Source organism: Alexandromys fortis, unplaced genomic scaffold, assembly GCF_014885135.2.
Source record: "Alexandromys fortis isolate MF-2015 unplaced genomic scaffold, M_Fortis_MF-2015_v1.1 scaffold_10, whole genome shotgun sequence".
In the NCBI taxonomy this organism is placed as follows: domain Eukaryota; kingdom Metazoa; phylum Chordata; class Mammalia; order Rodentia; family Cricetidae; genus Alexandromys; species Alexandromys fortis.
In genome coordinates, this window is record NW_026067895.1 from 20036029 (window position 1) to 20058780 (window position 22752).

Consider the following 22752-nt stretch of genomic DNA (forward strand, 5'->3'; position numbering starts at 1 on the left):
CGGTTGGTAGAAGGATATTCTCTAGCTCTAAAAACTGATGTTGTGGTCTCTTGTCTTTTTGCATCGGGGTTTCTCAACATAGCCCTGGCTGTCCTGGAATTACCTATGCAGACCAGGCTGACTTCAAACTCAGAGGTGTCTCTGCTTCTGCCTCAGGAGTGCTGGGATCAAAAGGTTGTGCCACCACGCTTGGTTTACAATTCTTATTTTGAATTTATTTTTTGTAGTCACTGCTTATCTAAGGTAGTGGTTTTCAACCTATAGGTCTAGGTCTCAACCCCTTTGAGGGTTGCATATGAGATATCCTACATATCAGATATTTATATTATAATTTATAACAAGCAAAATTATAGTTATGAAGTAGCAATGAAATAATTTTATCATTGGGGGTCACCACAACATGAACTGTATTAAAGGGCTGCAGCATTTGGAAGGTTGAGAGCCACTGTGCAGAGGGTTAAACTGTGGCTAGTTTGTAAGCACTGCATATTTTCATCATCAGAGACAAGCTGTTAATTTACAATTTTTCCTAAGCTTACTAGGGATTTTGGCTTTTGGTGGCATTATTTTATGTTGGGGATCAAACCTGGGCCTCAAAGATTTCAGGCAAGTGTAATCTCTGGATTAAATCCGTAGCCTAAAGTTGGTTTTGTATGTGTTGTAAAGCACGTTAAAAGGAAGGAGAGCTAGCACAGCTTCTGGTAGCAGCGGGACAGGGAGGCCTTGTGTGAGGTTCAGCTGCTGCTGGGGGACAGGTGGACTGATATTAATGGACTGTGAGCTTTCAGAACTTCTAGAGAAAGCAAAGTTCTGATTGTCAAGGTTCTGTAAATTGGGTTCATACATTTGGGGTGGCAGAGAATCAAAAGCAGCCCTGTCTTCCAAATTCCTAAAGATGATGCCAATGAACCATATAATCTAGCACTTAGAAGTCAGCCAAAGAGCCAAACCTAGGAGAAGTAGCAGGCTTACAGTTTTCAGAAAGAAGCAACGTTGAATCTTAACTTGATAATAAAAGAAGAAATTGAAAACCCCAGTTAGATTAGAAAGAACTGGCTTCTTGTGGCTGGGATGACTTTCAGATAGGTGTCCATCATGAAACATACTTTATACAGAGAGTACAAAGGAGCCTGTGAGGTCACAGTCCAGAAACAAAAGAATATTGAAGAATGAAGCAAAAATAAATACCTGGGATTATTAATGTCATTAAATTAACATATGCTGGTTATGTCTGGAACCACTTGATTTGGTAATGCTGAATGTGAAGATTTTCATTCCTGAATAGTTTTGTTAAAACACACAGCAGTGCAATAGAGAGAACATGTGAATGAAATAAAGCTGCATTTACAAGTTATAAAAAAGGAAAAAGGGGGAATACTTTTGGGTTTTATTATTATTAACTGGTTTTTCAAGATAAGGTTTCTCTGTGTAGCCTGGCTGTCATGGAACTCACTCTAAAAGCCAGGCTAACCTTGAACTCACAGAGATCCATCTGGGATTAAAGTTGTACACCACTATGCCCACTGACTTTTAGGAGTTTTTGTTTTGTTTTGTTTTCAGGATGCTGCTTGTACTTGACTGAGACATCAGAAGGTTTGGGGTTTTGTCCAGTTGAAAGGCTAACACTTTTTCCCTTTTTCCTACTCTAATAGTTTAGGCTTTGAAGCTGTCAGATAGGTTTCTGCTCTTCAGAGCCTTATGGATCAGAAGGCTGTCCATGTTAGAGAGCAGCTGTCCATGCTGAACCAGAGCCTGGGCTGGATGAGGAGGCTTCTGGAGAGGAAAAAAGTGGGGAGGCACATTAGGATCCAGAAGTAATGGGATATGGTATTTTCAAAACTGAAGAAAAGATAATTGTTATTTTTTTTATATTCAGAACAACGTTTTGGAGTTGTGGTCACTGTTTGATTTCCTTATGCCTGGATTTTTGGGTACTGAACGCCAGTTTGCTGCTCGATATGGTAAACCTATATTAGCGAGTAGGGATGCACGAAGCTCCAGTCGAGAACAAGAAGCAGGTAAGAAGGAGTTACAGTAAGTCCTCATGGTTGTATGATTTACTCTGAACACTTAAAGCTGTTCTCACTCGACAGGTGTTCTTGCAATGGATGCACTGCACCGCCAAGTCCTGCCATTCCTTTTGAGAAGAATGAAAGAAGATGTCTTGCAGGATCTTCCACCTAAAATTATTCAAGACTATTACTGTACTCTTAGCCCTCTCCAGGTTAGGAATCTGCTCATTGTTGTGGTTGATAGAATATTATTTGTAGAACAGCCTTAAGTTTTATCAGATGCCTTATAGAAAATTAAACTCTTCCCGGTCTTTTTAGCTAGATTTTTTAAAATCTTGCTGTTAATAGTAGAGTGTTGTTGGTTGTTTTATTACTCTTTATTTTTTGGCTCTTTTTACTCTTACGGGGGCCCAGCACCCAAAAATTCACACATGCAGAGGCTTATTTTTACTAATGAATGCTTCTCTCTAGCCAGCTTTTCTATCTTAAATTATCCTGTCTACCTTTTGCCTGTGAGCTTTTCCCTTTTCTTACTTGTGTATATCTTTCACTCTTACTCCATGGCTGGCTGGGTGGATGGCCCGTGTGTCTTCTCCTTGCTCCTTCCTCTTCTCCCGGATTTCTCCTCCTATTTATTCTCTCTGCCTGCCGCCCCCACCTGTCCTTTTTCCTGCCCTGCTATTGGCCATTTATCTGTTTATTAGACCATCAGCTGTTTTAGACAGGCAAAGAATCACAGCTTCATAGAATTAAACATATCTTTACCTTGTTAAATAATTGTTGCAGAGCACAAACAAATATAACTCACTTTAATATTCTACAACAGTAGCATTTACATGAACCACACCTCACTCTAGTGGAGGAGACTAGAGGATTTCCCTCCAAAGGAAAATTGTATTTTCTCTAATATAATGGATAGTGATCTGAATTCTGTAGATTAAAATAGAGACCAGTGTTCTTCTCCCCTCCACGTGTGAGGAAATAATCCTCTGAAATCTGGCCCCAAATCACCACGTAAACCCACCACCTCTTTCTCATTAAAACATTTCACTTAAAGCTAAAGATTTTTCTTTGGCATAGCCAAACTTCTACCTTCACTGTTCTTGTACTTTGGAGCTGTTGCTGAGTGAAGAAGGCTTCCTTGAACACGGGTATTATAGAGTATATGTCAGTTGATCCTATTGGAATTGGGACTACATGACTAATGAGCAGGTGCCATATGGAACATGGATGTGCTTACAAAAGGGTGATTTATATCCCTGACAGAATGGGATGGCATAGGGTTTTATTACACAGAGTGGCACATGATTTCATGATATAAATTGTTTATTTTTGTAGTTTATAATTAGTATTTTTAGACCACCGGTAACTGAAACTATGAGAAGCAAAAAGGGACAGAGTGTGCCATAAAAGCCAATCTTTATTATAACCAGAGCCTGTCTATGCATGGTGCTGTCATCCTTACAGCAGTAGTATAAATATAAGCCTCGTTTTTTGCAAATACAGCGAAACTCAGAAAAAGGAAGTAACTTGCTTAACCCCACTATTAGAGTTAAGTGTGGTTAAGACAAGGCTGACCTCGAACTCACAGATCCGCCTGCCTCTGCCTCCTGAGTGCTGGGATTAAAGGCGTGTGCTACCACCGCCCGGCCTGATTTCCTTTTATTGCTAATATATTTTCCTAAATGTTGGAAAAATTTAAAGAGTGTGTGTATTTAATACTTTGCAGCTAAACTTAACACATTAATCTTTTACAAAAATGTTCTGTAAATTTAAAGAAACCTAAAAAGAGGGAGTGGATGATCTCTAATACTAATAACGAGATATAGGTGTCATAATTTGCCTTCATTTATATATCTGAATACTTTTTAAAATGTATACTGTTTCCCTGGGCATAATTTCACAGGTTCAACTTTATGAAGATTTTGCTAAGTCTCGTGCCAAGTGTGATGTGGATGAGACTGTGTCTTCAGCTGCACTTTCAGAAGAAACTGAGAAACCAAAGCTTAAAGCTACAGGTCATGTATTCCAGGTAGAAGTTATAAACTACTTTTAAAAATTAAAGAATGGGAACTGAAGAGATGGCTCAGAGGTTAAGAGCACTGGCTCTTAACTGAGTTTAATCTTCAGCAACCACATGGTGGCTCATAACTATTTGTAATGAGATCTGGTGCCCTTTTCTGGTATATGGACATACATGCAAACAGAACACTGTATACATAAATCTCAGAGATTCACCTGCCTCTGCCTCCCAAGTGTTGGAATTGAGGGCGGGTGCCGCCTACCACACCCAGCTTGGGTATCTTTCTAGATTGCTCCCTCCTTTCTGAGACTCTGTTCCTGAGTCTCAAAGTTTGCTGTAGGCTTATCTGACTAGGAGATCCCTGTATCCTTCTCCTATACACTGAATTACTATGCTCACTGGACTTTAAAGTTTACTTATTTGTTTGTGTTTTAATGTGGGTTCTGGGGATCTGAAGTCTGGTCCTCATGCATGTGGTGTGGCAAAATGGTTTGTGGGCTGAACCGACTTGCCCAGCTCTGAACTGGTTCTTGAACACTGACTGGGCATTTTCTAGACAAATGGAATAGCAAAGAGAGGATACAAAAATACAAACAATTGTGGTATGAAAAAGATGGAGTTACGTAAGTTGTTGTTGTGTTTCATCTTTTAAAGGCATTACAATATTTACGTAAACTGTGCAACCATCCAGCATTGGTCTTAACCCCTCAGCATCCAGAATTCAAGAGCACTACTGAAAAACTGGCTGTTCAGAATTCTTCACTTCATGATATTCAGCATGCCCCTAAACTCTCCGCTTTGAAACAGGTATGTCTATTCATAATAAATAAATAAGTTATGATAGTAGAAAAATTTACTGTTTTCAAAGATTATTGATATACTTACCATTTGCTGTATTTTAAATTTGGCTTACTATTTTTTTTTCTTTTTTTTTACCCCCCCCCCCAACTCACAAGAGATCTGCCTGCCTCTGTCTCCAGAGTGTTGGGATTAAAGGCATGTGCCACCACTGCCTGGCATTTTGTAATATTTTTTTTCACATATAGTTAAATAGCGTACAGTAAAATTCAAGCATAGCTAGTTTTTTTATATAGTTTTAAAAAAATCACATGTCACTTTAACTGTGCAGTTCTGACATTACAGTGTTCTACAGCAGTCACTACATCCAGCACCCGAGTTCTCTATAACCCAAAACCACTGCCTACCCAACAGTCCCCATCTTCCCTTTCCAGTCCTTAACCTTTTCCTAGGATGACCTCTTGAACTATTTCATGTACATGGAGTCCTACAGTGTGTGTTTTTAACTGGCTTTATGTAGTCCTTGGCTGGTCTGGAATTTACTATTGTTGACCAGGCTGACCTCAAACTCACAGATCTGCCTACCTCTCTGAGTACTGAGATTAAAGGCATATGTTACCATACAGGACCCCTTTTTATATTATTTGTCTTTTCATTTAAAGAAGTTACTTTATAGCTTTTGTTTGGGACATCTTTGTCACTGCCTTGAATGAACATTTACTAAAGGTCTAGTGGTTATGGGAGTCCATAGGGGAAACAGGCTGAGTGCTTGGTAGTTTTAGCCCAACTTCTAACGGGCAAATAGGTGACAAATAAATTTAACCTTTTCTTTCCATAGAAATAGTTGCAGGAAAAAGTAGTTGTGGTAGCAAATATTTGTTGTCTACTTCCAAATAGCTGTGAAATGTTTTCTTCCCCCAGTTGCTGTTGGATTGTGGTTTGGGAAACGGCAGCACTTCAGACAGTGGCACAGAGTCTGTGGTGGCCCAACACAGAATACTGATCTTCTGTCAGCTAAAAAGCATGCTTGATATAGTTGAGCATGACCTGCTGAAGCCTCACCTACCCTCTGTCACTTACTTGAGACTAGATGGCAGCATACCTCCTGGACAGAGGCATTCCATTGTTTCCCGGTAAGTAGCTCCCCAGCTGTCAATAGAAGACAAGATTAGTGTATTTGTTATTACTTATGTAGGTGTTTGCTTCAAGAAATGTTTTCATTACCTGCGTGTCTATTACTGGGTAATCCAGTCCAAATAAATCTCCTGTGGATACGGAAGGACTGTGATGACGCAAGTGATCACACCAGGAAGCACCTGGAAGAGCAGAGTGGAGATCCGAGATAACGATTTTTTTCCTCCCGGTTTTTAGGGTTTAGGGTGGAAGCAAGCAAACAGATAGCTTTGCTGAGATCCCTGTCCTAGCTATTGTTTCTTTGCTCAAAACAAAATGTGTGTTCTACAAACTCTGCCTAAAATACATCCTTGGAGTCAAGATTCTGACAAACCAGATTCCTATTTGGGATTCAGTCCCAAACCTCAAATGCTCTTCTGTTGTATTTTAGACAGGGTCTTGTCAAATCCAGAGCTCATCAGTAAGACTAGTCTTGGTAGCCAAATTACTCCAGGGACTCCCATCTCAACCTTCCAAGGCTGGAATTAAAGGCATTCTGCATGTCCACGTGGCATTTATGTAGGCTCTAGGGATCTGAACTCTGTGCTCTTGTGTGTGTGCTTTATCCACTGAGCCATCACCCCAGCCTCTTGTTATTTGTCTTAATGACTGACTGTACTGAGAATCCATGTAGTTTTAATTTTGATTTCCTTGACAGCTAGTGATGATACATGTCTGTCTTGTTTTGTTCCATATATTTAATAACCCATTCTGTTGGCATCTTCAAGAATTGTGTGTTCATTTCATTAGCCCATTTATTGATTGGGTTGTTTGATTTCTTGGTATTTAGTTTGTGTTCATTGTATATTGTACATATTAATCTTCGATAAAGATGAATTAAATGAAATGAAATAATTTATGCCCTGGCAATGCTGAAGCCATTTGGTGGTTCTGTTGAACTTGTCCATAGTGGACTGACCAAAGACTTTTTTCCCCATTCTGCAAGCTGTCTTCATTTGATTGTGTTCCTTTGCTGTAGATTTTTAATTACATGTGATCCTATTTGTCAGTTCTTGGTTTTACTTTATGATTGGAATCCATATTTAGGAATTCCTTGACTATGACTGTATCCTAAGTAGTTTGCCTATTTTTGCTTCTTACAGTTGGAAAATTTCAGTTCTTATGTTATAGTTTCTGATCTCTTAGAATTGATTCTTGTACAGGGTGACAGGGATCTAGATGTGGAGATTGTTTTTACAGTTCTGTCAGTTGAAAAAGGACTGTCTTTACTCAAGTGTATTTTGGCATTTTGTTGACATTATGGTTGCTGTGGCTACATGAGTTTGCATCTAGACCCTTTGTTTTATTGCATTATTTGTGGTGTCTGTGCCCTTGAAATAGGCTTTTACTGTGGAGATGTAATTGAAATCAGCTGTGATGACACCGCATCATTCTTGTTTTGCTCAGGATGGCACTGGCTTATCCAAGGTCTTCTGTACTCAATATGAATAGGATTTTCTTTTTTTCTATTTTTTTGTGAAGAGTTGTTGAAATCAATTTGTTTTGATGTTTGAGATAGGGTTTACTTTGTAGTCTTGGCTCTCATAGAACTCACCCTGTAAACCAGACTGGCTTCAAACTCAGAGATCCACCTGTCTCTGTCTTCTGAGTGCTGGGATTATAGACATGTGCCACCATGCCCAGCTTGTTGAAATATTTTATTAATTCTTTGAGAATTTCATAATTTTATTTTTATCATATTCGCCCTTTCCCCACATCCTCCCAGATCTACTCTCCTGTTCCATTCCCTCCCGACTTTGTATTTATTTATTAATCCCATTAGTGCCATCTATATACTCCAGCACAGTTGTCAAAGGTTGGATGAGGTTTGCCTTGAATCTGTAGATTGCTTTTGGTAGTACAGCCCTTCTCACAGTATTCTAAACTGGGCATAGAGGTCTTTCATCTTCAAGTGTCTTTTTCAATTTCTTTTTCTCAGTTTTTAAAATTTTTCATTGTTGGCTTGGCATGGTGGCACAAATCTTTAATCCTAGTACCTGGGGGGAAGAAGCAAATATATCTCTGAGTTCACGGACAGCCTGGTCTATGTATCAAGTTCTAGGACAGACAGACAACTACATAGAGAGACACTGTCTTCATAAACAAAACATTTTCTTTGTAGAAATCTTTCATTTCTTAGGTTAGGTTTCTTCCAAGACCCTTTCTATTTATTTCTCAGCATGTTTATTACTGGTATACAGGAAAGATACTGATTTGAGTGTTAGATATTGAATTGGTACTTTGCTAAAAGTTTACTTAATCTGGGTTTTCTGGTGGAATCTTTAGAGCTCTCTCTCTTTCCCTCTCCCTCTCTTCCCCTCCCACTCTGTGTGTGTGTGCATGTGCTTGTTGCTGTAGGAACATTATGGAAGCTAGAAGTTGTTATTGGAATTGTCTTCCTTCTTTTTTATTTTACTCTGAGAAATAGTCTCACTGAACCTGCAACTCACTGTTGAGGCTAGACTAGCTGGCCAGCTGCCAGGACTAATTTATCTTTGACATGCTTATCTTTTATGTGGGTGCTGAAGATTTGAATTCAGGTCCACAACAAGCATTTTAACTACTAAGCCAAAAACTTTGCCTGACTTTTTTCCTATTTGCATCCCCCTTTTCCCTCTTGTCTTACTGCTTTTTCAGTGTTGATTAGAGAGAAGAATTTGGACCCTTTTCTTATTCTAGGTTTTAGAAGAAATGCTCTGTTTTCTCCCATTTAGTATAATGCCTGTTATATACAGCCTTTGTTACGTTGAGATGTGTTCCTTTTATTCCTAATTTCTTCTGGCTTTTGTCATGAAGGAATTGAGGATTATTTTTTTTGAGTCCCTCTTCATCTATTGGTATAATTATGTGATTTCTATCCTTGAGTCTGTTTATGTGATAAACTACATCCATTGTTTTACATATGTTAAGCCAACCCCTGGAATGAAGCCATGTTTTTGATGTGTTTTGAATTTGAATTGCAAGTATTTAGTTGGGAATTTTTGCATGTTAATCATGGAAAGTATAATTTTCTGTTTTTGATTATTAACTTTTGATATCAGAAGAATACTGGCTTTATAAAAGGCTGGTAGTACTGGGCTGTGGTACACACACCTTTAATCCCAGTACTTCTTGGGAGGCAGAGGCTGGCGGATCTCTGAGTTCAAAGACACATAGGGCTGTTTGCACCAAGAAACCCTGTCTCAAAAAATAAACATGTTGGGTAGCAATTATTTGCTTTCTGTTTTAAATTAGCTTGATGAATGTTGGCAATTGGTTCTTATTTGACTGTCGTAGTAGAGTTCAGCTTTTTTAGTTGGAATATTTTTTATTACTTATATTTATGTTGTTTATAGCCACCTAGTTGATTTCAGTGGGTTTGTCTAGAAACATATCATTTCTTTTAATTTCTCAAATTATTAGAGTATAGATTTTAAGGTGTATCCTAATCTAAATTTTGTTGTTATCCATGTCTTTTTTAAGCTCTGATTTGGTTAATTTCAATGTTTTGATAGCTTGACTGTTGACCTTATACCTCTTCAGAGAACCGTCTTTTTTCATTGATTTTTGTTGTTTTAGTTTTCTTTTTTTAACCTTGGAGGTGAGAGGACAACTTCTGGAGTCAGTCTGTCCTTCTGCCATGCCTGTGCTTGCTGAGCCGTCTGCTTGCTCTGGAGTTTACTCCACGCTCTTCCCTCTCAGCACTGCTCTCATTGTGCCTCAGAGGTTCCTATGTCATTGGACTCCAGACATTTACAGTTTCCTCTCTTATTTCTTATTCATGTGTGTCTATTTTTCCTCCTGGGTTGGCTGGCTGTTGGTGATAGTTGGCATTAACGTTGCTGTGTGGAGGCTGACCTGTCTTCCTCCAGTAGTGCTTGTTTATGGAATTAGGTGCCTGTGTACCATGGTGTTTCTTCCTTGCAATTTTGATGCTTTCCTTCTTGTTTGGCATTCTAACTGCCTCCTGGATCTGGGTGTTCATTTCTTTTCCTAGATTTGGGGAGCTTTCCACCATGATTTTCCTGAGAGTATTAACTTGATGCTGTGGTAAATCTGGTCTTTAGTGGTGTTCGTAGACCTCATGTTCCAGAACGTTCACACCCTGATTATCTTTCTCGGGGTCTGGATTTTTCTTCTCTCCTGTCCTTGATATTATGACTTTAGCTTCCTCCTTTCTATGAGGCCTTTTACTGAGTTTTTCATTTGACTTACCTTTTCATTTCTGAATATTCAATTTGGGGCTGATGAGATGGCTCAGCTGGTAAAAGCACTCACTCTACAAACCTGATGACCTAATTTCAACCCTTGGAACCCACTTTTTTAGTGTTTCTATTTTCTTAATACATTCCTGCTTCATATCCTATATTGGCTTCCTCATTTCAATAGTTTCCTTTTTTAATATATTTAGAAGTTCATTTGTATCCTTTTTAATCTCTTTAAATATAGTTGGAAGCCGCTCATTCGTTTCCCGGCCACCCAGACCCCCAAAAAAACACACAGAAACTGTATTAATTAAACCACTGCTTGGCCAATCACTTAGGCGTATTGCTAGCTAGCTCTTATATCTTAAATTAACCCATTTCTATTATTTTTACTTACCACGAGGCTTTTGGTTTACCAGTACTGGTGTGTGGGTTCTTTCTCTGGTGGCTAGAGGGCCTCCTTCTTGACTCTGCCTTCTTTTCTCCCAGCATTCAACTTAGTTTTCCCACTTAGCCCTATTTTGCACTGCTATAGGACTGAAGCAGCTTTATTCATTAACAAAACACATTCATAACATACAGGGGGGGAATCCCACATCAATTGAACATTATTATAATTTTTTTTTCCCTTGAGTCTTTTGGATTTCTTTTTGTTTTATAAGGGAAACTTCATGGGCTGGAGAAATGGCTCAGAAGTTAAGAGCACTGGCTGCTGTTCCAGAGGACCTGGGTTCGATTCCCAGCATTCACATGGCTATTCACTACTGTCTGTAACCCTCACACCAATGAACATAAAATAAAGTTAAATAATTTTTTTTTTAAAAAGGGGAAACTTTCCTAGTACATGGGCTATGCCGCTGAGTAAAACATCCAAGAGAAGAAATAATTAGCATTCTAAAACAGGAATTGTATTTTTAGCCTGATTCATCTTTATTATTTATTTATTTATTATTTTTCAAGGCAGGGTTTCTCTATGTAGCTTTGGATCCTGTCCTAGAATTTGTTCTGTAGCCCAGGTTGGAAATGAAATCACAGAGATTCTCCTGCCTCTGCCTCCCAAGTGCTGGGACTAAAAAGGTGTGAGCCACCACCACCCAGCTAAGTCTTGGATTTCATCTGATTCGTTCTCGTTGGTATCTTGAATTTTTTCGTTATTCTTGATTTTCTTGGGTTAAGGCTTGCACATCTAGGTTTTTTCGTTGGTTGGTGTCCCCCCCCCCCCCCCGACCCCGAACATGTGTTCTTTCTGCTCAAGTATTGCAGTGTTCCGCTTGGACTGGCTGACATGGGGCTGAGAGTATTAACTGCAGAAGCTGCCATGGCTACTTGCTAGTCATTTAAAAACAATCATCGTTTTTAACTTAGGAAACTGTTGAGGCATAACAAAGAACAGCAGTACAGTGATGTTTAGTCGCTAACATTTGAAAGGGAAGTAGGCTACCTTGTCCTGGGCATTAGTATTGATCAGCTGGGGAAAATCAGGGAAAGGTAGATAGAAGGGGGTTGGAATATTAGGATCTACGAAGCATAATAGGTTAGTAAAGAAGGAGGAGGAGGAGGGAGTAGGAGGAGGAGGGAGTAGTCAAGTGGTTAAGAGCCCTTCCTGCTCTTTTAGAAGACTCAGGTTCTGTTCACCCACATGGTGGCTCACAACTGCTCACAATTCCAGTTCCAAGGGGAATCCAGTACTGTCTTCTGGCTTCCTGGTGTACTAGGCATGCATGCAGGCCCAACACTCACACATGAAAACAGACAGTTTAGAGGGAACAAGAGGGGTATAAGGAAGGAATGAAAGGGAGCACTGTGAGGAAAACAGGATGCACAAGAGAGGGTGTGAAGAGACATGCAGTATGAACATAAGACCTAACTGAGGGGCTGGAGAGATGGCTCAGAGGTTAAGAGCATTGCCTGCTCTTCCAGAGGTCCTGAGTTCAATTCCCAGCAACCACATGGTGGCTCACAGCCATCTATAATGGGGTCTGGTGCCCTCTTCTGGCCTGCAGGCATACACACAGACAGAATATTGTATACTTAATAAGTATTTTTAAAAAAATTAAAAAAAAAAGACCTAACTGAACATCAAAACAAAAGTAAGAACATTCAGAGATATTTACGTAAAGTTTTGGTTTGTTGGGCCAGGTAAACTAGATTTTAAAATATGTAGCAAAATCAAATCAGGCATGCCTAAAATTCCTTTACTTGGAACATGAGTCAGGAGTTCAAGGCAGTCTTTGAGAACAGCCTGGGATACAGGAGAAACCTGGATGGAAGGAGGGATGGGAGTGGGAGAATGTATCAGTCAACATTCTTTCTTCCTTGTAGAAGGGTTTTGAATTCCTCTTCTCCCTGTTCTTTGTAGCAGATGATGATGGGGGAGGTGCCGTTGGTGGCTCCATTTTAAGTCAGAATTGTGTGTCTGAGTGTCTGTGAGGATTTCAGAACAAGTGGGTTTTTGGGTTGCGTTTTGCTTAATGGCCAGTTGCTGTTAGCCGCCTCTTCCTTGGTCTTTCCCCAGACCTCAGCATGGAGTGTGGAAATTTCCCCATTATGTTCCATATGTTCTGGAGATAAGTCCAAGGTACAGAAAGTGCCCGTGACTTTGCTATTTATCCTTTTGGCAAGGGTCCTGGCTGCCTCCGTCAGCATCTGCTTCTATAGTCTCTACCCAGTTTCAGATCTGGCCAGTTCTTTTCTCACCAGGTGATGTGTGTGTCCTCATTTCATGCAAAGGCTTAGAGACTCTCTGCTTCAGCTTCCCGCTGGCTGTTGTTGGAGCCGCGCCCCACAAAGGTCCTGCTCACCTCAGCCCAAGCACAGGGCATGAGGCTGCTCCACCCAGCGTGCTCCTATGCTAAGAGCTCACCTGGCTTATTTAGTCCCTTTGTTTTCAGTTACTGCGTTTTGTAGGAGAGGATGATTGTCTCTTTGTTTGTTTGTTTATTAGTTTTTTGACTCAGGGTTTCTCTGTAGTTTGGGAGCCTGTCCTGGAACTTGCTTTGTAGACCAGAACTGGCCTTGAACTCAGATCCCCCTGTCTCTGCCTCTGCTTTAATCCCTGTGCTGCCACCAGCCAACGAAGGTTATTTATTGTTTCTTCACAGTGGGTCACACTGAAGGAGCTTCTAATTTGCCATCTTACCCAGAAGTGTGGCTGCTATTTTTATTGTTAGTAATAATTGTCCTTTTTCCTAGAGACTACTAGATGTCCCTGTGGATATCTTGTAGAGTACAGCTGTCTTGGATGGTGGCTCTACCTCCTGGACGATGCAGAGTGCTCCCACCCATCTGCCTCCACACTTTTTTATAACCTGCTCTGTATCTGATAGAAAGTACAACCTTTTTAGCCTTATTTCTGTTTATGAAATTTCTGATAAGCTTTAGAATGAATTCTTTCTACTTCAGATTGGCATTCATGCATATATATATATACATATATATATGTTGTTATATTAAAATATGTAATAGTTAAAGAATACAGTTGATGTTGGAGAAGTCGGGGCAGGAGCTTGAGGTAGTTGGTCACATTGCATCTGTAGTCAGGAAGCATAGAACGATGAGTGCAGGATCATCTGCCTGATTTCCCTTTTCCTTTAGTCCAGTGAGCCTCCCTGTGGGACGGACCACCCACATTTTGGGCTGTTATTCCCCTAACCTAGAAACTCACAAAGCTATAGACTACAAATCTCGTCACACTGACAGTGAGTTTAACCATTACAGTATATTCGAAGGCTGTTTTGTCTTGGTGGACAACTAATATCTATACCATGGCTGTGCTGGCTGGTTTATATCAACTTGAGACACAAGCTAGGTCATTTGGAAAAAGAAATCTCCTCTGAGAAAATGTCCCTACCAGAATGGCCCTGAGCTAGCCTGTAGTTCATTTTCTTCATTGATATGCGAGTGACCAGCTTGCTGTGGGCTGTTAGACCTGGCTGCTGTAAGAAAAGAAGGCTGAGAAAGCCCAGTAGTGGTAAGCAGAACTCCTCCATGGCCTTGAGTTCCTGCGCTGACTTCTTTGAGAGGTATAAGATGGAGTAAAACCCTTCCCCCCAAGTTGCTTTTGATCATGTGTTTTATCACAACAGTAGAAGCCGTAACTAAGACAGAAGGGTTTCTAAAACAGTAGTTTTATTGAAGGATCCTGAGTGAGAACTGTACTAACTCTATTTTTGTTACTTACGTTTGTAGGTTTAACAATGACCCATCCATTGATGTTCTTTTACTTACAACTCATGTTGGTGGCCTAGGGCTTAACCTGACTGGTGCTGACACTGTGGTGTTTGTGGAACACGACTGGAACCCTATGCGAGATCTACAGGCCATGGACCGGGCCCATCGCATTGGGCAGGTAAGTCACCCAACACTCCACTAAAAGCTAGGCAGATACTAGGAAGACTGGATTCAAATTCTTTCTAGGATGTTATGAAGTGCTGTGACTTTGGGCCTGTCATTCTCATCTTCTGTGGTATCATTTCCACTACCACTTTCTGAGCTTGGCTGAGAAAGCCTGGGTCACTGTCATCCTGAAAACAGTTTTAGGTCGTGGGACCAGACAAGACCCCAGTCGCAGTTAGTCTAATAAAAAGGGCTGGCCTGACAAATCAGGGTTTATCAGTTTTCATTACAGTTAATTGTTTTTCTTATTCAGAAACGTGTGGTTAATGTCTATCGGCTGATAACCAGAGGAACACTAGAAGAGAAGATAATGGGCTTGCAGAAATTCAAGATGAACATAGCAAATACCGTTATTAGCCAAGAGAATTCTAGTTTACAGAGTATGGGGACGGATCAGCTTCTTGACTTGTTTACTCTGGATAAGGTAAGGAGCTCACTTAGCTTGCTCAGTCCTGGTGGTTGTCTGCGAGGTGCAAGCGCGCTGAAGCTTTCCAGCTGCTGAGCTGCAGCCTTCTGAGGTTGGGAGTAAAGCACTGAGAACAGTAATGTGTTTGCTCTAAGACAGTGTTTGTGTATATGTGCACAGGGCCTTTGGAGGTGTGTTGAGCCTCTGGAACTGGAGTTACAATGTTCATTGTAGACACCTGAGCCCTCCACGAGAGCGTTTTGTTGTTATGTTTTGAGACAGGGTTTCTCTGTGTAACAGTCCTAGCTGTCCTGGAACTAACTCTGTAGACCAAGCGGGCCTCAAACTCACAGAGATCCGCCTGCCTCTGCCTCCCAAGTGCTGGGATTAAAGGTGTGCGCCACCACCGCCGGCCGCTTTATACCTCTTAACTAGCGCCAGCTCTCCAGGCTCTAACACTTTTTTTTTTTAAGTACATTTACTTCTGTGTAAGTGGAGCAGTTGTCACACACACACACAGCACACTTAGTCAGAGCAGCGTCCTGGAGTCGGCCTAGCTTCTGGGGACATGGCTGACTGTCAGGCTTGATGGCAGTACCTCTGGCTACTGAGCCATTATGTGAGCCAGTAGATAACTTTGGGCCACAAAAATTTCTCCACACTAGATGTTTGAAGTCTCGGTCTTTGTCTCAAGGTTTCTTTCCTTTGTGTTTTCCTTCTCGGGGCTCTTGTAATCTCTGGAGTCTGTGGAACTCAGGTGTGTGTGTTTCTGGGCCAGATCCTACTGATTGGCAACTTTAGGCAAATTAACTTCGGAGCAGCTATACCTATTACATGGTGTTAAGATAAAGTGAAATTATACCACACACAAAAAACAATACAGGCATTAAGAGCAGACTGCCAATAGATAGTAACGTTACTATTGTGGGGATTAAACTATTAACATATTAGATAACAACATAACATAAAGATGTGCCGAGGCTGAGGCCTGTAATCCCAGCACTCACTCTGGAAGCTGAGACAGCCTGGGCCAAACAGCAAGACCTTCCAGGTTAGCTTTGAACTCACAGACATCCACCTGCGGCTGCCTCTAAAGTGCTGGGATTAAAGGCACATGTTGCCACCACCACCCAGTTTATTTTCTTTTTTGTCTGTCTGTCTCTGTCTATCTGGTTGAGGGTTTTTTTGTTGTTTGTTTTCGAGACAGGGTTTCTCTGTAGCTTTGGTTCCTGTCCTGGAACTAGCTGTTGTAGATCGGGCTGGCCTTGAACTCACAGAGATCCACCTGCCTCTGCCTCCGGAGTGCGGGGATTAAAGGTGTGTGCCACCACCACTCGGCTCTCTTTTTTAGAAAAGATATTTCTGAAGTTAATAACCTCATTTTAAGCCAGGCATTAGTGGCACATACTTAAAGGCAGGGGGAACTCTGAGTTCAAGGCCAGCCTGGTCTATATAGTAAGTTCCAGGACAGCCAGGACTTTATAATGAGATCCAGTCTCAAATAAAAACTCATTTTTATCTGCAAATGTTTCATTAGGATGGCAAAGCAGAAAAGGCTGACAGCTCTACTTCTGGGAAAGCGAGCATGAAATCAGTTCTGGAAAACCTGAGTGACCTCTGGGACGCCGAGCAGTACGATTCCGAGTACAACCTGGAGACTTTCATGCGCTCTCTCGAGTAACTGCTGCACACTGATGCGCCTGCTGCTAGTTCAGCTACATTCTGCTGATATTCAGCAATTCCTAAGTCTGTGGTGAACTTTAACTGAATGTATAAATAGATCTGAAGAATATTCAGCATAGTGCTGGCTCTTGTTTCACCAGGGAACAAGTTATTCTCAAATATTTGCACTGTATTAAATTTAAATGTTAATGTGAAAAGGTTTAAATTTTACATGCTGAATAGCTGCAGAGGGAGGAAGCGCCAGGTTTCCCTGTGCTACCAGGAGGTGCTCCTGCCGGGACAGCTCCTCTACAGTCACTTTGTCCACGGGGTCACCAGGGCTGTGGTGTCCACGTGCATTTGTTTCTTTAAAATAGTACTTGTTTTTATAATTGATTACAAATAGGGCTTCTTTTGTATAAAAGCCTTAATGAGCCATACTTTTCAGAATTTCAGAATGACTTTAATATTAGTCACCCCTAGAACATGAAAATGGTAAACAATGAATTGAACCAGGCCCTGTGGCAACTTTTGTATATTTAATGCAAATGCATATAGTGTTTTTCAAATCTTTATTAACATCATTTTGTTCACTTTTAAAGTATAATGACTATTCTAAATGCAGGTACTGGCGTATTTAAGGCTATAATAACATCCTATTAGAGGGTGGGTTTTGTTTAATTTATCTAATGGCTAGGATATAGCCAAATTCAAAGAATATATGTACCGGTAGGTTTCAATCATATATATATATATATAAAATATATATATATTTTGTAACTATGAACACAGTTTTCCAGACATAAATTTTACACTGCTTACAATTCCAAGCCCTGTGGTGAAGGCTGTTTACTGTAGTAGAGCATGGCTGGCGGACAAGGAGGAACTGCTCTTCACACACAGCGTACAAGGATACGCGTGTCTATGTGCAGTGTCCATCCCACACCCAGTGTCTGGTTTGGGCACTAAAATCATGTAGTTATACCAGGCAGCAATAATAATTGAGCACAGAGCTATTGAACTAGTGCAAGAACAGCTCAGTGGTGAGGGTGGGTAGCTGTACACAGATATGCATGTATGTGTATGTATATAATTTTATAAATTCCCACATAAGTTAATACATGCCTATGTATACACACATGTGTGGATTATATTTGTATATATATGTACAGGTAATAACATCTTCAAGGTTTGTGTCTGGTCCTGTACCTAGGCATCAACTTAAAACCATCAGACCTCAATTGTACAATAACAAGGGTTTTGTTCAATTGTACAATAACAAGGGTTTTGTTTAAAATAATTAAAATTCTACAGCACTTGGATATGAAGTTTGTCACACTTGCGCAGCCTTGACAACCATGCTGTAATACTGAACCTAGCATTCCACAAGAGAATAAATAGCAAATTGTAAAGCCTGTGCAATTGTGTGTTGTTTACAGTAGAGACTAAACCAGCCCAGGTACGCAGGGTTTTGGAAGGCTACTCTTTCCATATCTGTGGCTTATGTTCAAATGTAGTAGACCAGAAGGAAAACTCGGGATTTCCTGTAGATTATCCCGTGTGCTTGAGTGTTTTTGTATTTGCTGTTTGCATATCTTCTAAAAGCAAGGGACAGTTTTATCATTGAAGAAATACTAAAGATTTCATACCAACATATTAATTTTTTTATCATAACCTAGGAATAGATATCTAGGCAACTGAAAGTTTGTGGGTTTAATCAGGAATTACATGTGTATACTGGCAAACTTTCTCAAAGGGTGGAAAAGTTATTCTGTTCTTCCTCTGAGAACAGTATCACTTTTAAAACCCTTTATTGTAAGATGTGAAATCACACATCCTAGTTTCCCAAACAGACAAACAGGCGGCCCAGAACTTAGTGTCCTGCTCCTGAGTGGTGCTGCGGGTGTCGCGGTGTGGGCGGCTTTCAGATGTGCAGGTCTGAGAGACAAACAAGGTGTGGTGGTGTTGCTGAACTGGGCTTTGAACACAATGGAATCCATTGTACTGTTAGTTGTTGAAATTTTTAAATAGTTAAAATTAATTAAAAATAGTTAAAATTAATTACATTTGAAGTCAGTCATACACTTTCTTGTAGGAAAGTTTTTAAAATTCTGGGTTCTGGGTGTCCGCCATTTATTCACACTTAACAGATCCTAGTCTTTGAGCAGAGCAGTTTACTTGATGGTCACTAGGAGAGAAGTCTCCAGTGCCAGGAGAAGAGGCTTGGTCAAATGTACATCTTCCAGGGGAGCTTTGAAGGTGTGGCAATGAGGACCAAACCCTTTGCGTGTATATGGTGTGGGAACCAAGCTGGAGAATTGGAACATAATAAGAGTTGGGTGTGGTGGTGCACGCCTTTAGTCCCAGGACACAGGCTGGTGGGTCTCTGGGTTCAAGGTCAGCCAGGGCTACCCAGAGAAACTGTCTCAAAAACTCTAGGGAGGAGAAACAATCACACAGAAACCGTATTATTTAAATCACTGCTTGGCCCATTAGCTCTAGCTTATTGGCTAACTCCTACATCTTAATTTAACCCATTTCTTTTAATCTGTATTCCCCACAAGATTGTGGCTTACCAGCAAAGTTTCAGCACGACTCTCTCAGGTGGTGGATCCATGGCATCTCCTGACTCCGCCCTTCTTTCTCCAGCATTCAGTCCAGTCCTCGCCACCTGCCTAAGTTCTGCCCTATCAACGGGCAGTTTCTTTATTCATTAATGGTAATCACAGCACACAGAGGGGAGTCCCACATCAAAAAACAAAACAAAAACCCCCCAAAAGCAATGCAATAACATTGGCGGGAAAGAACAAATGCTGTTATGTGCCTGTGTTGAGCATTGACCATCAATCCAGCTTTGTACCTTCTTCAGACCTCAGCTTCTAGGACACACCGGCACGGGGGAGTAAATGACATTAATTGCAGGGACGTCTGTTACCAAGTGTCAGAAAATTCAGTGTGGATTAATACAATAAAAACTTGAGTTTTGATACCAGTCATTTGAAAATGTTTGCTTGCCAACCTAAAACAATAGTCTCTAAGAAATGCAGCAGGCCTTGCTCAGCAGGCAGCAGCACTTGCCACAAGCCTCACAACCCTTGCTCCATCTCTGCAGTCCAGCAAGTGCTGTCTGCTACAAACCCTTCCCGTATCTTCAACTCAGGCTCCCAGGGCAGCCAACGCTGCATCTCACCATCTTGCCTCTTGGGCTTCCAGCTGACCTAGCCACTGGCCAGAGCCTCCCATGCCTTCTGTGACATTCCTATCTCATCCGAACTCTCCTTGTAAGGGGTCTACAGGTCATGGCTCTGGCCCAACTCTGGCCACATCTCTGTCCGCGTTTCTCTGTTTATCTCACACAACCGGGTGCTGCATTCTGTGCTGATGTACACCTTTAATCCCAGGGGGGGAAAACACACCAAATGGCTGTTTTATGTTTTTATGCTGTGGGGTGAACATCAAGTGAGAAAGGGAGGAGACAAAGCTCTGGAGAGGGGTGAAGGTGGGAAAACGGCTGTTTATTCATACTAATTTTCAGACACCTGATCAAAGACACCTCTCAAAGACGGTATATTTAAGGTAAGGGATGCACGGTCACCTGCAGAGATGCTGTGATGGATTAGGAGAAAGCCAGTGACCAGCAAGTCATTCACGGATCTCACAAGGGATTAGAAAAGACCCGAAGGCCCCACCAGCCAGGCAAAGCTAGAACATGCCTGTGGTATGCAGAGTTGTCTGAATGGCTCTGATTTAAAATGCAGACAACAGGCCTGTGACATTCACGACTCCTGATGCCATATACTGTTCCAGTGGGAGAAGCATAGAAATGAGGAAGGAGAGAAAAGCCAAACTTTGCATGGCTTCAGTAATGCAGCAAAACCCTTACAGAAAGGGGAAAATACGCTGTACCACCCAGTGACACAGTTGACTTCCTATTGCCTGTAAGATGTAGCACCATGATTTATCCGTACTGTTTGAACTGGTCTTTTGGAGCCCCATTCTCTTTGGGGGATACTTTGCTCAGCCTAGATATAGTGGGGAGGGCCTTGGTCCTGCCTCGACGTGAAGTGCCTGAGTTTGTTGACTCCCCATGGGAAGCCTTGACCTCTCGGAGGTCGGGGGAGTGTGAGAAGGAAAGGTGGAGGGAGTGGGAACTGGATTTGGTATGTAAAATGAGAAAAGATTGTTTCTTTAGAAAATAAACAGGAGGGCTGGAGAGATGGCTCAGAGGTTAAGAGCACTGACTGCTCTTCCAGAGGTCCTGAGTTCAATTCCCAGCAACCACATGGTGGCTCACAACCATCTGTAATGGGGTCTGGTGCCCTCTTCTGACCTGCAGGCATACACACAGACAGAATATTGTATACATAATAAATATTTAAAAATAAAAAAGCAGATATTTTAAAAAAATAATTAACAGCCAGGCAGTGGTGGTGCACGCCTTTAATCCCAGCACTCGAGAGGCAGAGGCAGGCGGATCTCTGTGAGTTCGAGGCCAGCCCAATCTACAAGAGCTAGTTCCAGGACAAGAACCAAAAAGCTACGGAGAAACCCTGTCTCGAAAAATCCAATAATAATAATAATAATAAACAAACATTAAAAAAATAAGATGTGTCCCTCTCAGCTTCAGCACCATGTCTGCCTGCATGCTGCCACGGTCCTTGTTATGACAATAGACCGAACCTCTGAAACTAAGCAAGCCACCCCAATTAAATGTTATCTTTCTAAGAGTTGCCATGTACTGTGAGAAGTCACAGGTGGTTGAGAAACACTTCACACCAAACCTGAACAAAAGCACCAAAATAAAGTCAAGGTGGCAATGGGTTTCACATCTTAGAAGCAACAGACCAGAAGGAAAACTAGAAGCATGCAGATCATCTGAACATATAATGTGTTATATTTGGTGTAAGCTATCTGGGTATGACCAACAACTTCCAGAATATGTCCCTTGGATGCTTGTGTGGGAAACTGACCTAAACTGACCATATGCTGAAGCGGAATGCAATCCCTGGCAAATTTCAAGCAAGCATGAAGTTATCCATGTCCACTTCTTTACCAGTTCAGTATACTTGAGCGTTTAGCCATCATAGAGCTAGCTAAAGACAAGAATGGGGCCTGGAGATAGGACTCAGTGGTGAAGAGCATTGGCTGCTCTGTCAGAGGACTCGGGTTCGAATCCCACCATCCGTGTGGCAGGACCATCTCTAACTCGGGTCCCAGGGATCTAGCACCTTCTGGTCCCCTTGCCTGTCAACTGCACGCATAGTGTACAGGCACACGTGTACACAAAACACCCTCATGTAAATAATTTTAAAGAAATTCCAGGAACAGTCACCCATCCTAGCACTTAGGAAGCAGAGGGGAAGAATTAAAGAGTTCAAGGCCAACTTTTGACTGCAGAAAGCTTAGGGCCATCCTGGGCTGAGATCCTTCCCAGCAAACAAAGGCCTTGTAAACAGAGTGTAGATCCCTCAGCCGACAGAAGCGCACTGGGCAGTTTAGCAGTTTAATAGGAGATGTCGGTGTTCGGAATGTTTTGTTTCCCAGTGCTAGCAATAGGAATTTCATTTCTTAGTAGTCCAGATACAACAGCACCAGAGTTCAGGAGACGAGTACATATTTACAAAGCCTGTGAAGATGTGTGTTGAACATTACAGGACAACAGCAAAGTGTCCTCGAGAAATGGAGCTATGCCCCATTTATGGATTAGATACACAACACCGGGGCCCTGAGTTTAATCCCAGAAAACTCAATATTGCTAGGGTTCCAAACATGTATAGACTCAAATCAGTTCCACTCAAAATCTCAGTGAGTTTGGAAAGAGCTGATTCTAAAACTGAGAAAGCAGAGACTTGAAGGGCATTGATTGCCCTGGAGGAGGAGCTGCAGAGGGGGCCGGAGGACAGGTAAAGATCAAAATAATCCAAAGCAGGAAAGGAGCCGGCTAGAGAGCTGCATGCCCAGCCATGAAGCTTGGAGCTGCAGCAGTCGGGAGAGCAGAGAACTGGTGTGAAAACAAAGCAGGGGCGGAGCTGGAGGCCGCCTGCAAATCCAAGCGGCTTTACTGCTTGGTTTTTATATAAGGGAGAAAGGAGTCGCCAA

At 41.5% G+C, this 22752-nt stretch overlaps 1 protein-coding gene across 2 annotated transcripts in view; it reads left to right on the forward strand.

The window, feature by feature from the left end:
* The window catches only part of Btaf1 (B-TFIID TATA-box binding protein associated factor 1), an 85511-nt gene extending 67441 nt beyond the window's left edge, over nucleotides 1-18070 (forward strand). The window contains exons 31-38 of one of the 2 annotated variants that reach the window (XM_050158094.1): nucleotides 1877-2018; nucleotides 2094-2224; nucleotides 3919-4044; nucleotides 4690-4842; nucleotides 5755-5966; nucleotides 14379-14538; nucleotides 14839-15009; nucleotides 16529-18070. In XM_050158094.1, the coding sequence (XP_050014051.1) occupies nucleotides 1877-2018; nucleotides 2094-2224; nucleotides 3919-4044; nucleotides 4690-4842; nucleotides 5755-5966; nucleotides 14379-14538; nucleotides 14839-15009; nucleotides 16529-16672 (1239 nt within the window). In that variant the 3' untranslated portion in view covers nucleotides 16673-18070. Of the gene's footprint in view, nucleotides 1-1876; nucleotides 2019-2093; nucleotides 2225-3918; nucleotides 4045-4689; nucleotides 4843-5754; nucleotides 5967-14378; nucleotides 14539-14838; nucleotides 15010-16528 lie in introns of those variants that run through there. The other variant, XM_050158104.1, reaches the window with a different exon arrangement.
* The last annotated feature ends 4682 nt before the right edge of the window (nucleotides 18071-22752 follow it).